We start from the raw sequence: 19,208 nt of genomic DNA, 5'->3' as shown, positions 1-19,208 counted from the left end.
GGAAATAGCACCCAATATATATATCCTTCTGGAACTTTCTTTAAATATTATAACTTTTAAATTAGGAAGGTTAAAATGTAAATAACTGTAACATACTACCAGTATACTATGCTGTTCTGAATATGCTATCTGATAGCCTGCTTTTTTAACTTGGCAATATATTGTGAACATTTTCTTAATACAACATGGCTAATTATAGCTGCCTATCATTTTATCAGATTTAATTCTTAGCAAGTCCCAAGTGTGTAGGTGGTTTGGAAACTAAGGAAACTAAAAAACACAGTATAATTATGAGATAGTTAACTGGTTTGTTTCTGACAAACACTAAAGTTGTTTTATTTTAATCTTCCTTGTTTTTATGTTGTCATTTTTGCATAACATTGGCTTGCAATTTGAGTAGAATATTAAGCAGCATCCTGGAGAATTCACATTTCCATAAATTTAATACAATTTTTTGTCCACATACTAGAGGTTTCAAAAGAGAGTGACACAGTGAAAAGAGTTAATGGATATTGGAGTCCACCTAAGTTTGAATTCTGATTTTTTTACTTTTATGAACTTGAACAAGTTACTTTTTTAACAGTTTTTTCTTTTTTGTTTTCACTCCTTTTTAAAAATTCTTAGGCGTAAAAGTAAATTATGAAGTTTATGACCCATTTAATGTATCTCTGAAATAGAACATTTTTCTATATACCTCAACATTATCACAATTGACAAAATATTTTTAATATTATATCAATCCATATTTGGAATTTTCTGATTACTTACTGATTTTTAAGTCTTTTACAGCTGGTTTGTCTAAACCAGGGCATAATCCAGAACCGATGTTTACATTAGGTTATTTGCCTTAAGTCTCGAATCTAGAATAACATCCCACCCTCTTTTTTTTTTTTTTTAATGACATTGACTTACTAAATAGAAAAGGCCAATTTTCTGGAGCGTAGGCCACCTCTGGTGTGTTTGGTTGTTTCTAGATGCAGCTGCTGTGTTCCTCTGTTCCCTGTTTATTAAAAGCATTTATTGAATTCTTGTGCACATTTTTACAGGATTACATTGTAGGTGTTATGTGTTTAGTATTGTGTCACATCAGCAGACATTACAGTGGTTTTCCTGCCCCTGTTTTTTCCCCTTTGGATTAATAACTTGTTGAGCCTCTTGATTAATAAAATGAAAGTCATTCTTGAGAATTATACAAATTAAGGCATCACTACCTAGTACAGAGCAGATGCTGAGGAGGTGCAAGCTGCCTTTTCTGAAATTGAAGGTGGGCAAAAGAATTTTCAAAGGATAAATATAAATAAATACAGGTAAAAGTTTATCTGTTTTGGATATTGTTCTCACATTAAAATTCACGTGTGAACTTTGAACTCCTGTCTCATTTGCAGAGAGCATAGTCCATGACCTTTGTTAAGTAAAGTAGGTTTTAGCAGCAGATTGCTGATCCAGTGTAGTGAAAGCACTTGAGGGAGTTGGCTAACCTAGCTAACACAGGTTTTCAAGACTTGAAGTAACTATAAAAGTATGATTACGTACAGGTTTGTTTCATTGCTGGTCCAAAGGATAATGGTTATTATTTTTTAAAGTCTTGCAGTGATCAATCTTAAGCCCAGATTGAGGAGTATATGATAACTACTTTGTAGAGATTTTTTAATTATTAAGAAAAGCATTTCAAAACACTGCATTTATTCTGGGGAGAGATGGCAATGTATGAATGGTAGTGATACTCGTAGTACCCAGTTTTACGTGGCTGGTTGGTTCTTCTAGCTGCATGATGCTTTGGACACGTTGAGGTTTTCTAATAAACACAGAGGTAAATAGGCAGTGGATTACCAGGATGCCTCCAGGTAACTCCTACTGGGATTGTTTACTTTTATTTTATTTTACTTTTGGCCACACCTCACGGCTTTGGGGATTTTTAGTTCCCTGACCAGGAATTGAACTCTGGGCCATAGCAGTGAAAGTGCCCAGTCCTAACACTGGACCACAGGGGAAGTCTCTGGGATTGTTTATTTCATTGTTCCTTTCCGTAGCACATGTACTTCGTGCTTATTGGTACACCCCACCCCTTTTTGTTTTTCACAGCTACTATATATGTAACATTGCTAGTTAATTAGTGGTCCTTGACTTAATGTCACTGACACTGTCTACTGGCTGGCATTTTATTGACCATCTTTTTCTTAAAAAAAAAAAACAACTCTGTAAGTTATATATCAGCTTACTCATAGGTCTTGGGGTAAGTAAAAGCAAATGCAGGGTTGACTTCCTTTCAATATTGTACTGTCCCTAGGCAGCTCTGCTTAGGAGACAAAAGGAAGAGAAATCAAATCATTCATTGTTGCGATGAGTTTTGGGAGAAGTAGTCAAAGCTGTTGGCTAACTGTTTTTAAACTAATTGGTATATTTCATTTCATTCTTTTCAAACACAGGTTTTGTATAAATAATATTTTCTCTGTTTTTTTCCATATTCAGGTGTTAAAAGTAATTGAAGTATGAAGAGGACATAATTCAATGACTGTAGCCTGTATCCCTTGGGAACTCTAGAATTATAATGTTTTTTAGTGTATAAATTGTACCTGGCCTGTACAGCTGTTTCCTATCCACTCTTCTTGTAAACTCTGCTGCTTCCCAACACAACTAGAGTGCAATTTTGGCGTCTTAGGAGGGAAAAACGACAGTTTATAACTGTGGCCCTATTTATTACACAGTTTGTCTTTCATGTCTTAAATTTAGTCTTCACTGTGCCAAGCTAACTGTATCATATAGGACTGTGCTTTTTGTACTTATTCGTGTTTATTTTTTAATCTCAGTTTAAGTTACCTAGCTGCTACTGCTTGTTTTTCTTTTCTTATAAAATAATACCTTATTTTAGGGGAAATGGAACTTTTAGATTAAATGTCTTAAATTTTACCACTTACAACAAACACTACATGCCCACAAATTATATCAGGTCAGTACTGTACTTAAAAATCCTTTGAAATGATTTCAGAGTTAAAATTACATGCATCATCTCTTGAAGTTTGCTTCTGAAAACTACTCTTTGAGCACTGAAACCTTTAAAACTGCCGAACTAGACACTTGAGACTGGCAAGGCTACTTAATTATCTTGTGAAATGCCTATTGCTGAATTATCTTGAATAGAAATCTTTCACACTATCAAAAGCAAATCTTTTGCTTTTGTTTAAGAAAAACAGTTTGGAAAAGAAATTCATTTCTCTTCTTCCCAGTGCTGTATACACATAGCTTGGTGGAATGGAAACACCTTGCTTTGTGAGCCTGTTTAGTTAATATAAGAATTGAATGGATAATAATGTCAACTTTAATGAAATGAACTAAGATATGGATATTATAGGATTAAACATAATTTCATATTGTTAGTACTGTATTGGTTGATCTAAATTTATAGCATTTGGAAATTGAGAAAACATGTGGAAGGACAGGACAAATATATGGCGAAGTTATAAATATATAGGTAAATTTTGGTCTGAAAATCCCTGAGGTGTCTTTAACCTGCTACACTAAATCATACACTATAACGTACTTCTTATTTAGTCTAGGAGTAGTAAATTATTTGCAAGTCACTAATAATCCTCAAATTATTTTGTTGACGGTAGCTGGTAATTTTGTAATTACGTGTATCTTTTTGCCACTTCTTCCTCAGATGATTAAACTAAGTCAACAGTTTATTTTAGAAACTATGAAAATAATAGGGAAAGAGATTTCAATATTTGCTTCACCACTTGGGAGTGGGTAACTGCAACTGTGTTAGCAGAAATTTGCAAAGACTGGGAATGTAAAGTTACTCAGAGGAGAAAGCTGGAAAGTTCTGTGTTAGGATCTGGGTGGCAGAATTAACTTTTTGAAAAAGTTTTATATACAGATATTTGTATTAAATTTGGAGCCATAGTCAGAAGACTCAGATCATAATTGGCTTATTTTTCTATTTCCTTAACTATTGTAATTTCCACTTTTATAATAATTTTGATTTAAAAGATAAATTTATTTATTTTTTTAACAGTCAAAAATCCTTGCTGTTCTGATCTGCAGCAACCTTTAAAATGATTGTATTGTTTTTAGGCTTGATCAAAAGGAACACTCCAAAAATTGAGATGAAAACTTGCAGAGCGGCAAGATTGAAGCAATGCAGTTAACTAAAAACAGTGCTACCGCCTGTTGGTGACCATAGTTTTCTAAATGAAGAAATGTTTGGCTGCATTCACACAGACATTTGTATTTTGTTTTCAGATGAAAGCTTGCTTTTTTGGGCAATATTCTTAAATGAAGCAGAAATTTTTTTCTCTCTTTTGTCTGAATATAGGAGTTTCTTGTAAGATGTATCACAGGTATTGGTGCTGTGTAACAAACAATGAATTGTAACTAGTGTGTGGTTCAGAGTACACAATGTTAGGGTTTTTAAAATATCTCAATGGTTTTTTTCTATTTATAATTTCAGACTTTCACAAAATGTACAGAGAATTTCATAAATTTGTTTTAATTGAACTGCTTTTGCTATGGTAGGTCATTAAACACAGCATTTACTCTTATAAGTGAAAATTTCTGATCATCTGGAACATTGATACTTATTACAATTTACAGTGTCTTTTTTTTTTTGACTGAATAAATTAATGTTCCTCTGAATGGCATTGATAAATGGTTCAGAAAAGAAACTCAGTGAAATGAAAGTAATATTTATTCATGGTGATCAGTTAAATTATTTGCCTAATTTAAGAAAACTACTGTGCGTAACTCTCAATTTGGCAGGAGATGATAGAGGAGTCTGAGTCTGCCTGTGGAATACGTTGGTTTCTTTTCAGTGCTTGAAGATACATGCAGAGATAATTGGTTTGGGAAGACGCCATATAATTTTAAGTTAACCTGCATGCTGTAAATGTCTTTTATGTTTAAATAAAGAGGAAAAAATTTTTTGAAATGCAATGACTTTCTTAAAATGTGTTTCAGTGATATATCAGGTTGATTTTACATGACCAAGTGGCCTTTTTTCTTGACAGAATAGTCACTAGTGTGTCATTATATTCAGTATAATTTTGTTTCTAATGAATTGCATGTGCTTTGGATATGAGGTATTAAATAGGCTAGAGAATTAAGAGCTAGAGATGAATCCTCAATCTCAGTTATTTTGCTGTACTGTGATAAGGACATGTCACTCTGTTCTTCCCCCAAAACCATAACCCCTGTCTGATCATGAGAAAAATACCACACAATCCAAATAGAAGGACATTCTAGCAAATACCTGGCCAGGACTCTTCCAAAGTGTCAAGATCATGGAAAACCAGGAGAGACATATCTGAGGGGACTCTGGAGACTTGACAGCTAGATGCAATGATGCGGTGTGGTGTCCTCGGTTGAGCCCTGGAACAGTAAAAAGACATCAGTTGGGGCTTCCCTTTTGGCTCTGTGGTAAAAAAAATCCACCTGCCAATGCAAGGAAGAGGTCCAATTCCTGATCGGGGAAGATCCCACATCTATTGATCCTGTGCTCCACATGAAGAGAAGCCACCACAGTGAGAACCCTGTGCACCAAAACTAGAGAGTAACCCCCGATTCTCCGCAGCTAGAGAAAAGCCTGCACAGCAGTGAAGACCCAGCACAGCCAAAATTGAACAAAAAGATAACAGTGGAAAAACTGGTGCAGTCTGTTAGCAGTGATGTGCTGGCTGATTTCTTAGTTGTGATCAAAGTGCAGTGGTGATGGGAGATAGCACTATTAGGAGGAAGAGTTTGAGGGGATTCTCCCTATTACCTTTGCTACTTTGCTTCAAGTTAAAATTACTCTAAGGTGTATTTACTGATTTATAAAGCCTCAAAGAGCAGGAGACAGCAAGCAGTAACATTTGGAGCAGGAAAGCAACCTCAGCAGACCCCAGACACCTGACTCGACAAGCAGTGGGGAACGCCAAGAAGCAACTTTTCTCCCCGCCTCCGAAAGACCCCCAAATGGTCATGAACATGACCTGCAGTAGGTCTGGAAGTAGGGATAAAAGTAGCCTGAAGTGGGACTAATTGAAAGTCTGTCTAAACCAGAAAGCAGTTTGACCCCTGGTGCCGACTCCATTGCTGCACAGCTTGGCTACTACCTCTCCAACATGCTAGCATGATCCTGTTTGTTTATTACCTAGAAAGGGTAAAGGAGAGGGTGTCTGGATAGAAGAGCCCGGAATAGTAGGGTATGTCACCTCGAGGGTAGGGTGACATACTGGAAACAAGTGTGCCAATTAGTGATGTATGTTGCCTCTCCAAATCTACCTTTATTATAGAAGACGTTTGACATGCACAGGGGAGGAAAGGGGAGAAGATGGCCATCTGCAAGCCAAGGAGAGGCTGAAAGCCCTCACAAGGAGCCAACCCTGCCCACACTCTGGATTGCAGCTTGCAGCCTCCAAAACTGAAGCCATCCATCTCTAATTACCTCACCTTGTCTGTGGTGCTTGGTTTCAACAGCCCCAGGAGACTGATACGATGGCCAACACAGGCCGTGAGCTGGACCCTCAGCATTTCTTTTCTCCTTTCTCAGCTCTGGCATGCTTTGGTTTCCTTGGGTTTTGTTTTGTTTTGTTGAATATTTGTTAATCTTAGCTGCATCCGGTCTTAGTTTTGGCACACAGGCTTCTAATTGTTGCATGGGTTTAGTTGCCTCAAGGCACATGGGATCTTAGTTCCCCTGCCGGGGATTGAACTTGTGTCCCCTGCCTGCATTGGAAGGTGGGTTCTTAACCACTGAACTACCAGGGAAGTCCCGGGTTTGCCTCTTGTTAATACTATCCTGTCAGTGATGTGAAGGGGGTTTCAGTGTGGGGGGCACCCAGGGTGCACAGTCCCTTAGCTTGTGGCACTGGTCATGTGACCACCTTTCTGTCAGCAGGCTGGGTCTCCTGTGTGTTTGCCCTTCAGCAAACACAGGCATATCCTGTCCACCTGATCAATGGTCAGGGGTAGGAGGTGGGTGGCCTTGGACCACTTAGATCCCAGCAGAGGTGTTTCCTTCTGCCCAGTCGCAGCCAGCATCTTGACTTGGCCTGACTGCACCCTGCTTGCCTAGTGACTGGACCAGCTGTAGCCTGGGAAACCTAGCAAGCCTCTTCACCATCCTGTGGGCGGCAACCACACCTTTGCAATGAGATCTGAACCCCAAACACTGGGAGGGGGCCCCATTCAAGTCTTGTTTCTTCCCTAGGTACTCTCCATTAGCCGTAGAGTATTCTTGAAAATTCTCTGTACCCATTTATAGTTAATCCCCATGGACCTGGACTGATAGTGACATGAATGTTTGTGATAAGAGTATTTAGAACCTCAACCTTTTCGCCTTGCTTGGTTACCTGAGATTAGATTACTAGCAGACTAGAGATTTTGTGAAAAATTTACCAGCCATACAGGGAGTACCCAAAGAATCGTGGTTTCAGAAATGCCACAGTCAACATATGAACCAGTTGCTTCAGGTCAGCTTCATCGTGTCCCCACCCTACATAGGTACAGACAGCCAAGGATCACAAGGCATGTGAAAAAAGTCTTTAGGATGAGAGAATCAAACAAGGAAAATAATAATATGGAGGAAAGTGGACCTAGGAAAGGGGGAGAAGATATTTTTAAAAACACACTAAGGGCTTCTCTGGTGGCCCAGTGGTTAGGAATCTGCCTGCCAATGCTGAAGACAGGTTTGATTCCTGATTCAAGAAGATTCCATGTACCGCAGAGCAACTAAGCCTGCGCTCGATAGAATCCATGGACCACAACTACAGGAAGTCCAAGTGCAGCAATGAAGACCCAGCGCAGCCCCCCCCACCCGAAAAAAAAGCCTTTATTGGGGAGATACTCCTAAACCAAGTGAGGAAAGAGGAAGCTGTGGGGCATACAAAAGAAGGGATTACCAAGGTGAGAGCATCAAGAGCAACCAGTCCAGATGAGAGCACCCCAGTCAGAAGACTGCCAGAGTTATGTTTCCAAGACAAACAGACAGACTGATGTATGTGTTTGAAGATTTTGAGGGAAAAAAAAAGTTTATAGCTGAAGATGAGTTTAGGGTTAAGTGATTGGCACATAGAACACTAAGGGAAAAAGAATTACTGATTCAAAGAAGAATCTGAAGTATAACCCCCCCCCCCCCAAAAAAGGAGACTCACAGGTATACAGAACACACAAGTGATTACCAGTAGAGGTGTGGGGGAGGCACAAACTATTGGGTATAAGATCGGCTCAAGGATGAATTGTGTGAGAGAGTCAATTCTTGTACATGGAAACTAACTTTAAAAAATTGTATTAAGTTTGTTTTTAAATAAGTGCCAAAAAAATAAAGAATCCTGATAAGCAAAAAAGGAAAAGTCACTGTAGTGTATTACATAACTCAGCTGTAATCGGCACATTGCATCATAGTATTGGAAGCATGGATTGATAAGTGAATGTACAACACCAACCTTATTGAGAAGAGGGGTTGTGTATACGTGTTGATCGTGGTGAAAGGGTTCAAGTTTCATCTTCCACAGGATAAGACAACTGGTAACACTCAACCATGAGTAATCAATAAGCAGAAATTTGGAGACAAAACAAAATGAAAAGTGGCTGTGTCTGCCTTATTTTTGACAAAGGAGGCAAGAATATACAATGGAGAAAAGAAAATCTCTTTAACAAGTGGTGCTGGGAAAACTGGTCAATCACCTGTAAAAGAATGTAACTAGAGCACGTTCTAACATCATACACAAAAATAAACTCAAAATGGATTAAAGATGTAAATGTAAGACCAGAAACTATAAAACTCCTAGAGGAAAACGTAGACAAAACACTCTCCCACATAAATCACAGCAGGATCCTCTATGACCCACCTCCCAGAGTAATGGAAATAAAATCAGAAATAAACAAATGGGACCTAATTAAAAAGCTTTTGCACAACGAAGGAAACTATAAGCAAGGTGAAAATACGGCCTTCAGAATGGGAGGAAAATAACAGCAAATGAGCCAACTGACAATCTCAAAAATACACAAGCAGCTCATGCAGCTCAATACCAGAAAAATAAATGACCCAATCAAAAAATGGGCCAAAGAACTAAACAGACATTTCTCCAAAGAAGACATACAGATGGCTAACAAACATATGAAAAGATGCTCAACATCACTCATTATCAGAGAAATGCAAATCAAAACCACAATGAGGAACCATCTCATGCCGGTCGGAATTGCTGTTATCAAAAAGTCTACAAATAAATGCTGGAAAGGGTGCGGAGAAAAGAGAACCCTCTTACACTATTGGTGGGAATGAAACTAGTACAGCCACTATGGAGAACAGTGTGGAGATTCATTTAAAAACTGGAAATAGAACTGCCTTATGACCCAGCAATCCCACTGCTGGGCATACACACCGAGGAAACCAGAATTGAAAGAGACACATGTACCCCAATGTTCATCGCAGCACTGTTTACAATAGCTAGAGTGTGAAAGCGACTGAACTGAACTGAACTGAAGGACATGGAAGCAGCCTAGATGTCCATTGGCAGATGAATGGATAAGAACATTGTGGTATATATATATGATGGCAAATTACTCAACTATTAAAAAGAACGCATTTGAATCAGTTCTAATGAGGTGGATGAAACTAGAGCCTATCGTACAGAGTGAAGTAAGCCAGAAAGAAAAACACCAATACAGTATATTAATGCATATATATGGAATTTAGAAAGATGGTAATGATGACCCTATGTGCAAGACAGCAAAAGAGATACAGATAAAAAGAACAGACTGTTGGACTCTGGGAGAAGGCAAGGGTGGGATGATTTGAGAGAATAGCATTGAAACATGTATATTATCATATGTGAAATAGGTCACCAGTCCAAGTTCAATGCATGAAACAGAGCACTCAAAGCCGGTGCACTGCGACAGCCCAGAGGGCTGGGACGGGGAGGGGGACGGGAGGGGGATTCAGGAGGCGGGACATGTGCATCCATGGTGGTTCATGTCAATGTATGGCAAAAACCACTACAATATTGTAACTAGCCTCCAATTAAATTTAAAAAATAAAAGGAAAAAAGTGGAGGTAACTTTAGAAAAAATTATGTTTCATTAAATATTAAATTCTAATTTTGTCAAGTAAAAAAAAGTGGCTGTGTCTGGAGAGGGAGAAAGAGGTGAGGTGGGGCATGGGACCCCTGTTATATTTTCTTTGGGGTGTGGGAGTCACTGTTTTTGTGTAAAGTTTTTTAGGCGTGTTTGACTTTTTAGGGTTCCACTTGTATTCCATCGTTGGGTGGTTCCCCTCCGAGGATGCTTCAGAAGCTAGTCCCAGATTCTTGACCCAGCCTAGAATTCAACTTGCTCATTTGTAGAAAAACACTTGAAAACCTCGAGGTGATTGTTAGGCCCCTGGCTCTGTATTTCTGTGATGCCAAGTCATCTTGTCTAGAGTTATAACATCTGGTGTTTACTTCAGCAGGACATATGCTAAAAATTAGAACAAAACGGAGAAGATTAACCAACATGGCTCCTGCACAAGGGAGACACACAAATTCCTGAAGCGCTACATATTTTTGAGTAAAATGTTTCTCTGAGTTCAAAAATATATATGGAGAGAGATTACATCTGAAGGGCTCACTTTTAATTAAGCCTTCATAATCACTGACTTTATGTGAAAAGAAGTCCACAGGCTCTCAAACTGAAATCAGCAGTTCTTAAAAGTACTTCTTTCTTCAGGAAATGCATGCTTCCAAATTTCAAAGATTTGGAAGAGAAGTGGGTTTTGTTTTAATTGTGGTAAACATAAAATGTATCATCTTAATCGTTTTTAAATGTACAGTTCAATAGTGTTGGAAGAAAAGTCGTTTTTTTATATTTGTGTGTGTGTGTGTGCACAGAAATTAGCTCAGACCTGGAAATATTTGGGTCATGATCTACATCAAATATTTATTGTTCTTCAGTTCATATTAGCTTGACAGAATGAGGTTAGTAACATAAACTTTCAAATATTTCCAGTGGAGGTAAAATCAGAACCAATGACAACTATTTAAAATATTCAAGAAGTTAACTCGTTTTTTTCACCCACTTAGCAGCCAAGAACCATTGGAAATTAAAACTCAAAATACTGCAACTAAATCTGAGAAATCCCAAATAATTGTCCATTGTTTCTTGAGAGACAGACAAGACATCACCAGTGTAAGCGCCAGGAAACACCCACGTTACCATCTTGGGTATATTCTTTTCTCACTGGATAAAAAGTTAGGCACCCAGCTTTTGTATACAATAACTGGAATTGTGCACAGGCCCCCTCCACACTGCTCTGAAAATGAACTTTTGTTTTATGCAAATGTAGGCGAAGGAGAAGGAACAAAAGGCGCACATTTTAAGGCTGAGCGCATTCAACTGAAAAAACTGGATTTTTCTGGTAGGAGACCAGCCATGTTTTGCAGTGGGCCGGCTGGGGGCAGACCTGAGGCCTCAGGAGTCCCCTCTTTGCAAGTGACTGTCCACTGGCAAGGACTTTCTAAATGCCTTTGTCGGAGGTCCCGACGTGGCCCTCCTGCAGGAATAAACAGGAAGAAGCTGAGCTGTCTCTGGTTCCTCCAGCCCCATGTGGGTGGTGAGGGCCAGCTCCTCGCCACAAGACTTTTTTTTAATATTTATGTATGTATTCTGGCTGCACTGCATCTTTTAGCTTCGGCATGTAGGATTCAGTTCCCTAGCCACGGATCGATCCTGGGCCCATTGCACTGGGATCTCGGAGTCCTCATACTGGACCACCAGGAAAGTCCCTGCAGATCCTTCATTTTGTTATTTAAAAAAATTGTTTGGCCTCACTGAGAGGCATGTGGAATGTTAGTTCCTTGACCAGGGATCAAACTCGTACCCCTGCATTGGCAGCAGAGTCCTAACTGCTGGATTGCCAGGGAAGTCCTGGATCCTTTATTTTTTTAAAAAATGTATTTTATTTACCATTGACTTACAATGTTGTGTTATTTTCTGTTGTACAGCAAAGTGACTCAGTTATACATACTATATATTCTTTTTCATATTCTTTTCCATTATGGTTCATCACAGGATATTGACTGTAATTCCCTGTTCTACACAGAGGGACCTTGTTTATCCATCCCGTATATAATAGTTTGAATAGTTTGCATACATCAGTTCTAAACTCCCACTCAGTCCCTCCCCACTCACCCTTGGCAAATACAAGTTTGTTCTCTGTGTCTGTGAGTATGTTTCTGTTTCACAAATAAGTTCATTTATGTCATTTTTAGATTCCACATATAAATGACATCACACGATATTTGTCTTTCTGATTTACTTCACTTAGTATGATCATCTCTAAGTCCATCCATGTTGCTGCTGCAGACCCTTTAACTGAACTTTCACAGAGGAAGGAGGGCTAGAGACCCCTGCTTAGGAGGCCTGATGAAAAGATGCTTGGTTATTTAGGAATGTTCGGGTCTTGATTCCTGAGTCTGGACACAGAGGCAACCATCAAAGTGCCTTCCTACTCCACCCCCCACAACACACACACACATTCGAACTTCACTCTGATAGCCAACAATCACTCCATTGAGAACTCTGCAGCCGGCAGCTCCAGCACCGTGTCTTCATGGCCCCAGCCCAGAGCGATGGCACCTCCGCCCTGTCCAGTTCACACTTTCTTCTCCACTCTTCACTCTGTCCCTTTCCCCCAAGGGACTCTTGCATCCATCCCTTGAACTTGGATGTTCCCTTTGTTCTCCCAGCAAAACATGCTTTCTGACACATACCCTCAGGATTTTAGTGTACCTATTGATAAACCCCAAATCTGCTTTTTCAACCCCAGCTCTCCCATAAATTTCTAACTCATATATCCAACTGTTTGCAGGCCATTTACACTTGAAGACCCCATAGGCAAACTGCAATTTAACACGTCCCAAAGTGAACTGAAAAAAAACCCAGACGTGATTAAAGTCCACAATAGCTTACTTGAAGTCCTTGGGGACCAATGTTTTATGGAATTTTGAGTTTTTCAGAATTTAGAAAAGATAATATGCAGTATTCAAGAAACAGCACCAGTGAGGTCTGTGCCAGTACCTTGTGATCAAACATGGTTTTTCTCTTCAGCAAAATGTACCCCTATTCACTTTCAGTGGAATATACAAAGGCTGAAAAAATTCTTATGTCAGTTGAGTATCTCCAGCACTTCAGTTCTAAGAACTGATTCTACTAAAATACACCCATGTGCAAAAATGTATTTTGTAGAAAGATGCTCACAGCATGAGGGAGGAGAATCCTTGGCATGTTTGAAAAACAGATAGGTTCTGTTATCAAAAGAGCTGTACCAAACTTACCAAAAACAAACAAACAAACAACTTTTAGAACTTTTAAAATATTTTAATTTGTTTGTTTTTAGTTGCAGCATGTGGGATCTAGTTCCCGACCAGGGATTGAACTCGGGTGCCCTGCACTGGAACCATGGAGTCTTAACCACTGGACCTCCAGGGAAGTCCCTAAAGTTTTTTACATAGTAGAGTTGTAAATAAGTGATTATTGAATTTTGTCTCCTATGAAATTAAAGGGCTAATATCCCTAATACACATGGAGCTCTTTAAAATTAACAAGAAGAAAAAAAATGAAAACACAGAAAGAGAATAGACCAAGCATAGGAATAGACCATTCAAAGATAACACTTGTAAATGTTCAGCCATACTATTTGCAAATTGCAAAGCAATGCAACTTGCAATAGTAAGATTTTCTGTTTATCAGATGAGCAAAAATGAAAAGTTAGCAAAGGTATAGAGAGATAGACACATATATTAGTGAGTTAATATTTGGAAAAACCTTAGGACACTTGCCTAATTAGCATGCAGAAAACTTTATATAAGTGCTTGTTATATAGATATCACTGTAAGTTGTTTTTATTTATTTTTGGCCGTGCTGGGTCTTCATTCCTGCCTGCGGTCTTTCTCTAGCTGCAGCAAACAGGTGTGACTCTGTAGTTGTGGTGTCAGGGCTTCTCTTGTTGTAGAGTGTGGGCTCAGTAGTTGTGGCTCGTGGACTTCAGATCAGATCAGACGCTCAGTCGTGTCCGACTCTTTGCGACCCCATGAATCGCAGCACGCCAGGCCTCCCTGTCCATCACCAACTCCCAGAGTTCACTGAGACTCACGTCCATCGAGTCAGCGATGCCATCCAGCCATCTCATCCTCTGCCGTCCCCTTCTCCTCCTTCCCTCAATCCCTCCCAGCATCAGAGTCCTTTCCAGTGAGTCAACTCTTTGCATGAGGTGGCCAAAGTACTGGAGCTTCAGCTTTAGCATCATTCCTTCCAAAGAAATCCCAGGGCTGATCTCCTGAAGAATGGACTGGTTGGATCTCCTTGCAGTCCAAGGGACTCTCAAGAGTCTTCTCCAACACCACAGTTCAAAAGCATCAATTCTTCGGCGCTCAGCCTTCTTCACAGTCCAACTCTCACATCCGTATATGACCACAGGAAAAACCATAGCCTTGACTAGACGAACCTTTGTTTGCAAAGTAATGTCTCTGCTTTTGAATATGCTATCTAGGTTGGTCATAACTTTCCTTCCAAGGAGTAAGCGTCTTTTAATTTCATGGCTGCAGTCACCATCTGTAGTGATTTTGGAGCCCAGAAAAATAAAGTCTGACACTGTTTCCACTGTTTCCCCATCTATTTCCCATGAAGTGGTGGGACCGGATGCCATGATCTTCGTTTTCTGTGGGGTCTTCCTGGACCAGGGATTGAACCTGTGTCCCCTGCTTCGGCAGGCAGATTCTTAACCATTGGACTACCAGGGAAGCTCTGGAAGTATTTATTGGCATAAACTTTTTCAAAAACAACTTAGTAAAAAATCAACATCTACTAAAATTTTAAATATATAGGTCCTATTCTCCAGTACTTCCAGTTCTAAGAACTGATTCTACTAAAATACACCCATGTGCAAAAATGTATTTTGTAGGAAGATGTTCACAGCATGAGAAAGGTTCTGTGCTGGAGGGTAATGAGCCAGAGAGGAGAGATTGGAGAGGAGGGAAGGGCCCAACCCCACGTGTTGTGAATTGTGCTGTGTGCTTAGTCACCCAGTCGTGTCCAACTCTTAAAACCCATAGACTGTAGGCTGCCAGGCTCCTCTGAGGATGGGATTCCCCAGGCAAGAATACTGGAGTGGGTTGCCATTTCCTTCTCCAAGGGATCTTCCCGACCCAGGGATCACATCCAGGTCTCCTGCATTGCAGGCAGACTCTACCGACTGCGCTAAAAGGGAGAAGTTGACCTCCTGTTAACCTCCCATCAAGTGATGTGGGTAATGTCTCTTGCCCTTAAACCTGGGAAAATCATTAGGACAATCTCCACCAATAGCGTCTGGCAGAAGTGACGCTCTGTAACTTCCGAAGTGAGGCCATGCTCTTCTGCCTTGTGTCATTGGGACACTTGGTAATAATAAAAGCCAGCCACCATGCTGTAAGGAGGCCAGGCCTCCAAATGGAAGGGAGAGGTGTGGGCTTCTGGTCAAGCGCCCAAGCTAGGATATCAGGCAACAGCCAGCATCCATCCACCACCAGACTGAGTGTAAGTCTTCAAATGATTTCGGCTCCCACTCCAGTGTCCAACTTTCCCATATAAGCAAGCGTGGAAGCAAGCTATGCCCACCCAAAGTGCAGGTTTGTGAGCAAAATAAATGATTATTCATCTAATGGCTATTGTAGGCCTCTGTGTTTGAGATGATCTGCTGCCCAGCAACAGATAACCAGAATACCCACTGAATCGGGTGTTTCAGTGATCCATATGCACATCTCAATGTGAGAAGTGTTGGTTTATGTAAAATTGTGTGACATGCCCCAGGGAACCCTTCTCAGTGTGGCAGCCTGGATGGGAGGGGCGACTGGGGGAGAATGGATCCGTGTATGTGTATGGCTGAGTCCCTTCACTGTCCACCTGAAACTATCATGACACTATTAATTGGCCATACTCCAATATAACATAAAAAGTTAAAAAAATTTTTTTAATTGTGTAACAAATTTTTCTACCGCCCTCAACAGCACTGATTGCAAATTATGAAAAATTGCATAATGAGTGAAAATGCTATTTAGAGTAATTCTTCCCAGAAAGCTGGATAATGGTTTTCTGTGAAACCTGCTGTGTTCTCTAGCTGTGAGAACTTGTCCAAAGCTTGGGTCAGACTTACAGTTGGCAGGTAGTGGGTTGCCATGAGAGAGAAAAATTGGCAAAATAATTGAGGCAAGTCAAGAGATTTTAGGGGCCAAGCATCCTGAAATGTTGTAGAGATGAGCGATGAGGGTGTATGACTAATACCTAGTAAATTCACTGTATTTCAGGGTACTAATCATATTAATAGCAGATGGCTTTGAAATCTTTCAAAAACAAATGGTATCATGCTGCCAAATTAAGTGTTGATGAATACATGCAGGTGTTTGCTATTATTAAAGCATCACCACAAAGCTGTCATTCAGATCCTCCTCCTGGGGTGAAGTTTGAAAGCATGTTAGCTCCAGGTCTATGATTTCATAACACAGTATACAGGGGAAGCTTTCCTAACTACTAGTAAATGTGGTTAATCCGTATCATGCTTCAGGTCTTCATTCATTTTAGTTTAGTTAACTGTTCTAAATTCTAAGTCAACCCAGATTACGAAGATTGATGAATATCATCAGCCTCCACACCATCTCAAACAACTGGATATTTGAGAGCATCTGAATTTTTCCATGAATTTTCATCTCCAAAATTCCAGACGTTTGGCATCAGTGGGCAAAACCAGGTCATGCAGCATTTACTTTTTACTCTCTCAGCCTCACCTGCCTGCATGCATGAGACTATTCCTGCAAAGTATGGTCCTGCAGCTGTAGTTATATTAAGTGCAGCTTGCCTAATTCATTTTCCAGTTATTAAAAATAACTTACTAATAACAGTTCTTAGTAACAACAACAAGCAACAGAAATAAATTCTGGCTAGTTTAGGCAGAAAAGAATTTATTGGAAGGCTAAGAGGGGCTCCTGAACACAATAGGAGGAGGAAACCTGGGCTGGAGAAAGGGCAGGGATGAAGCTAATCCCGGCCCCACCCACTTCTCCACCCACAGTACCATCACCTCACTAAAACCATCTTCCCAAAGACCCACCCTTCCTGTAGCACCACCTCGGGAGCCGAAGCCCTCTTGACTTCCATATGTGAAAGTAGATATGGGAGCCACAAAGTGCCCTCTTCTTTCTCCCACAGCAAAAAAGATTATTCCCCATAAGGATACTGGGATGTTATAAGGAATTGGGGTGATGCTAGACATCCAAAAGCCCACATGTGTCTGCTATAAATAATATGCAGGGTTTATTTCAATTATAAAATAATTCATGTTCATTGTGGGAAATGCATAGTATTGTTTTTCTTTTTTTTCCTAAAATTGGATTTTTGTTGAATGTACTATTTATAAGCAATTGTTTTTCACCTAACAATGCACTGTGACCATTTTCCATGCCACTGACTGCTCATCTGCAACGTGATTTTCAATGTTGGGATGGTCTTTCTTCTCTAATATTAATTTTAAATCTCTTAGGAAATTTCTCTCTCTCTCTTTTTTTTTACCAGCGTAAAAATGACACTAGACTGAACATATACTCCTTTTTTTCCTTCTTTGGTTTATGTATAATGAAGCCTCCCCATGTTCCAGGCACTGTGCTAAGTGCCTCTGTGCATTTTCTCATTTATTGTTCGTCCCATGCGGTGAATCCTATTATCACCATTTTACCGTGAGGAACGCTTCCGGGAGGCTATGTCACTTGCCTATGTTCACCCAGCCTCTGACACCCACCACTTAGCTTGGAGGTCACACACATGGCAGGTGCAGAACCTGCCTGGCAGCCCTGGCTTGTCCGAGCGCAGGCTCAAGCTTGAACCATCTACCTTCCTTCTTATATAGAAATCTTTGCGTAATCCATGAAGATTTCCTTAGGATAATAAATCAGAAAAAAAAAAAAAAAAAAAAGGGACTTCCCTGGTGGGTAGGGCTTCTCAATTCCACTGCAGAGGGCGAGAGTTTGATCCCTGGTTGGGGAACTAAGATCCCACATATCATATGTGGTGTGGCCAAAATAAATAAATAAAAACAAATCAGGAGATGTGGCACTGGAGGAGTAAAGACTGTTGATACATACAGTCAGTTGCTGTCCTGAAAGTTTGTACCAGCTCATACTGCCACTCCCCTGTTCCTGGAACTAGATTAAACTGCTTATTTTTCCATGCCAGGTTGGCCCAAACCTGGTGAGTATTATGTTTATCAGAGAACTTTGGCCAATCTAGCTGGTGAAAAAAACAATGTCTTGGTTTTTGTTTGTTTTTTATTGACATATAGTTGCCGTGTAACATTGTATGTTACAGGTGTACGATGTAGTCATTCACAATTTTTAAAGGTTATACTGCATTTATAGTTATTCTAAAATATTTACTGTATTCCTTGTGTTGTACAATATATCCCTTTAGCTTATTTTGTACGTAGTAGTTAAATCCCCTACCCTTATATTGCCTCTCCCCACTCCCCTCTACCCACTTGGTAAGTGCTACTTTGTTTTCTATATTTGTGCATCTTCTCAATTGTTTGCTGTACTTTTAATTACTTTATTTATTTTTGGTTGCACTGGATCTTTATTGCTACTTGCTGGCTTTCTCTAGTTGCAGTGAGCAAGGGCTACTCTTCATTGAGGAGCGTGGGCTTCTCATTGTGGTGGCTTCTTTTGTGGAGCACAGGCTCTAGGCATGTGGGCTTTAGTGGCTGTGGCTCCCACACTTAGTTGCTCCGTGACATGCGGAATCTTCCCAGAGCAGGGACCAAACCCGTGTCCCCTGAATTGGCAGGCAGACTCTTATCCACTGTACCACCAGAAAAGTATGGTTGTATTTTTTAGGTCCCATGTATAAGTGATATCACACAGTATTTGTTTTCCTCTGTCTTATTTATTGTACTTATAATAATGCCCTCCAAGTCCATTCAAGTTGCTGCAAATGGCAAATTTTCATTCTTTTTATGGCTGAATAGTATTCCATAGTATATATAGACCACATCTTCTTTATCCATTCTGTCAATGGACATTTAGGTTGCTGTTATATCTTGGCTATGTGAACAGTGCTGCTATGAACATTAGGGTTCATTTGTCTTTTCCAATTCGTGTTTTAATTTTCTCTGGAAGTATACCCAGGAATGGGATTGCTGGATCATATGGTATTAACAGTGCTCTTTTTAGTTT

At 39.9% G+C, this 19,208-nt stretch overlaps 1 protein-coding gene and 1 non-coding gene across 4 annotated transcripts in view; both read left to right on the top strand.

Moving 5' to 3' along the window:
* KIF5B (kinesin family member 5B) overlaps positions 1-4,932 on the top strand; it is a 48,944-nt gene extending 44,012 nt beyond the window's left edge. For all 3 annotated transcript variants that reach the window (XM_044928070.2, XM_006053552.3, XM_025264309.3), the window contains exon 26: positions 2,470-4,932. In XM_044928070.2, coding sequence (XP_044784005.1) covers positions 2,470-2,476 — 7 coding nt within the window. In that variant the 3' untranslated portion in view covers positions 2,477-4,932. The remainder of the gene's footprint in view (positions 1-2,469) is intronic.
* A 5,483-nt stretch (positions 4,933-10,415) lies between these two features.
* LOC112578996 lies at positions 10,416-10,525 on the top strand. The gene has a single exon (XR_003103432.1). It is a non-coding gene; the product is annotated as a U6 spliceosomal RNA (small nuclear RNA).
* The last annotated feature ends 8,683 nt before the right edge of the window (positions 10,526-19,208 follow it).

The sequence above is a fragment of the Bubalus bubalis genome, chromosome 14 (assembly GCF_019923935.1).
Source record: "Bubalus bubalis isolate 160015118507 breed Murrah chromosome 14, NDDB_SH_1, whole genome shotgun sequence".
Taxonomy (NCBI): Eukaryota; Metazoa; Chordata; class Mammalia; order Artiodactyla; family Bovidae; genus Bubalus; species Bubalus bubalis.
This window is presented reverse-complemented; position numbering and strand designations above follow the sequence as displayed.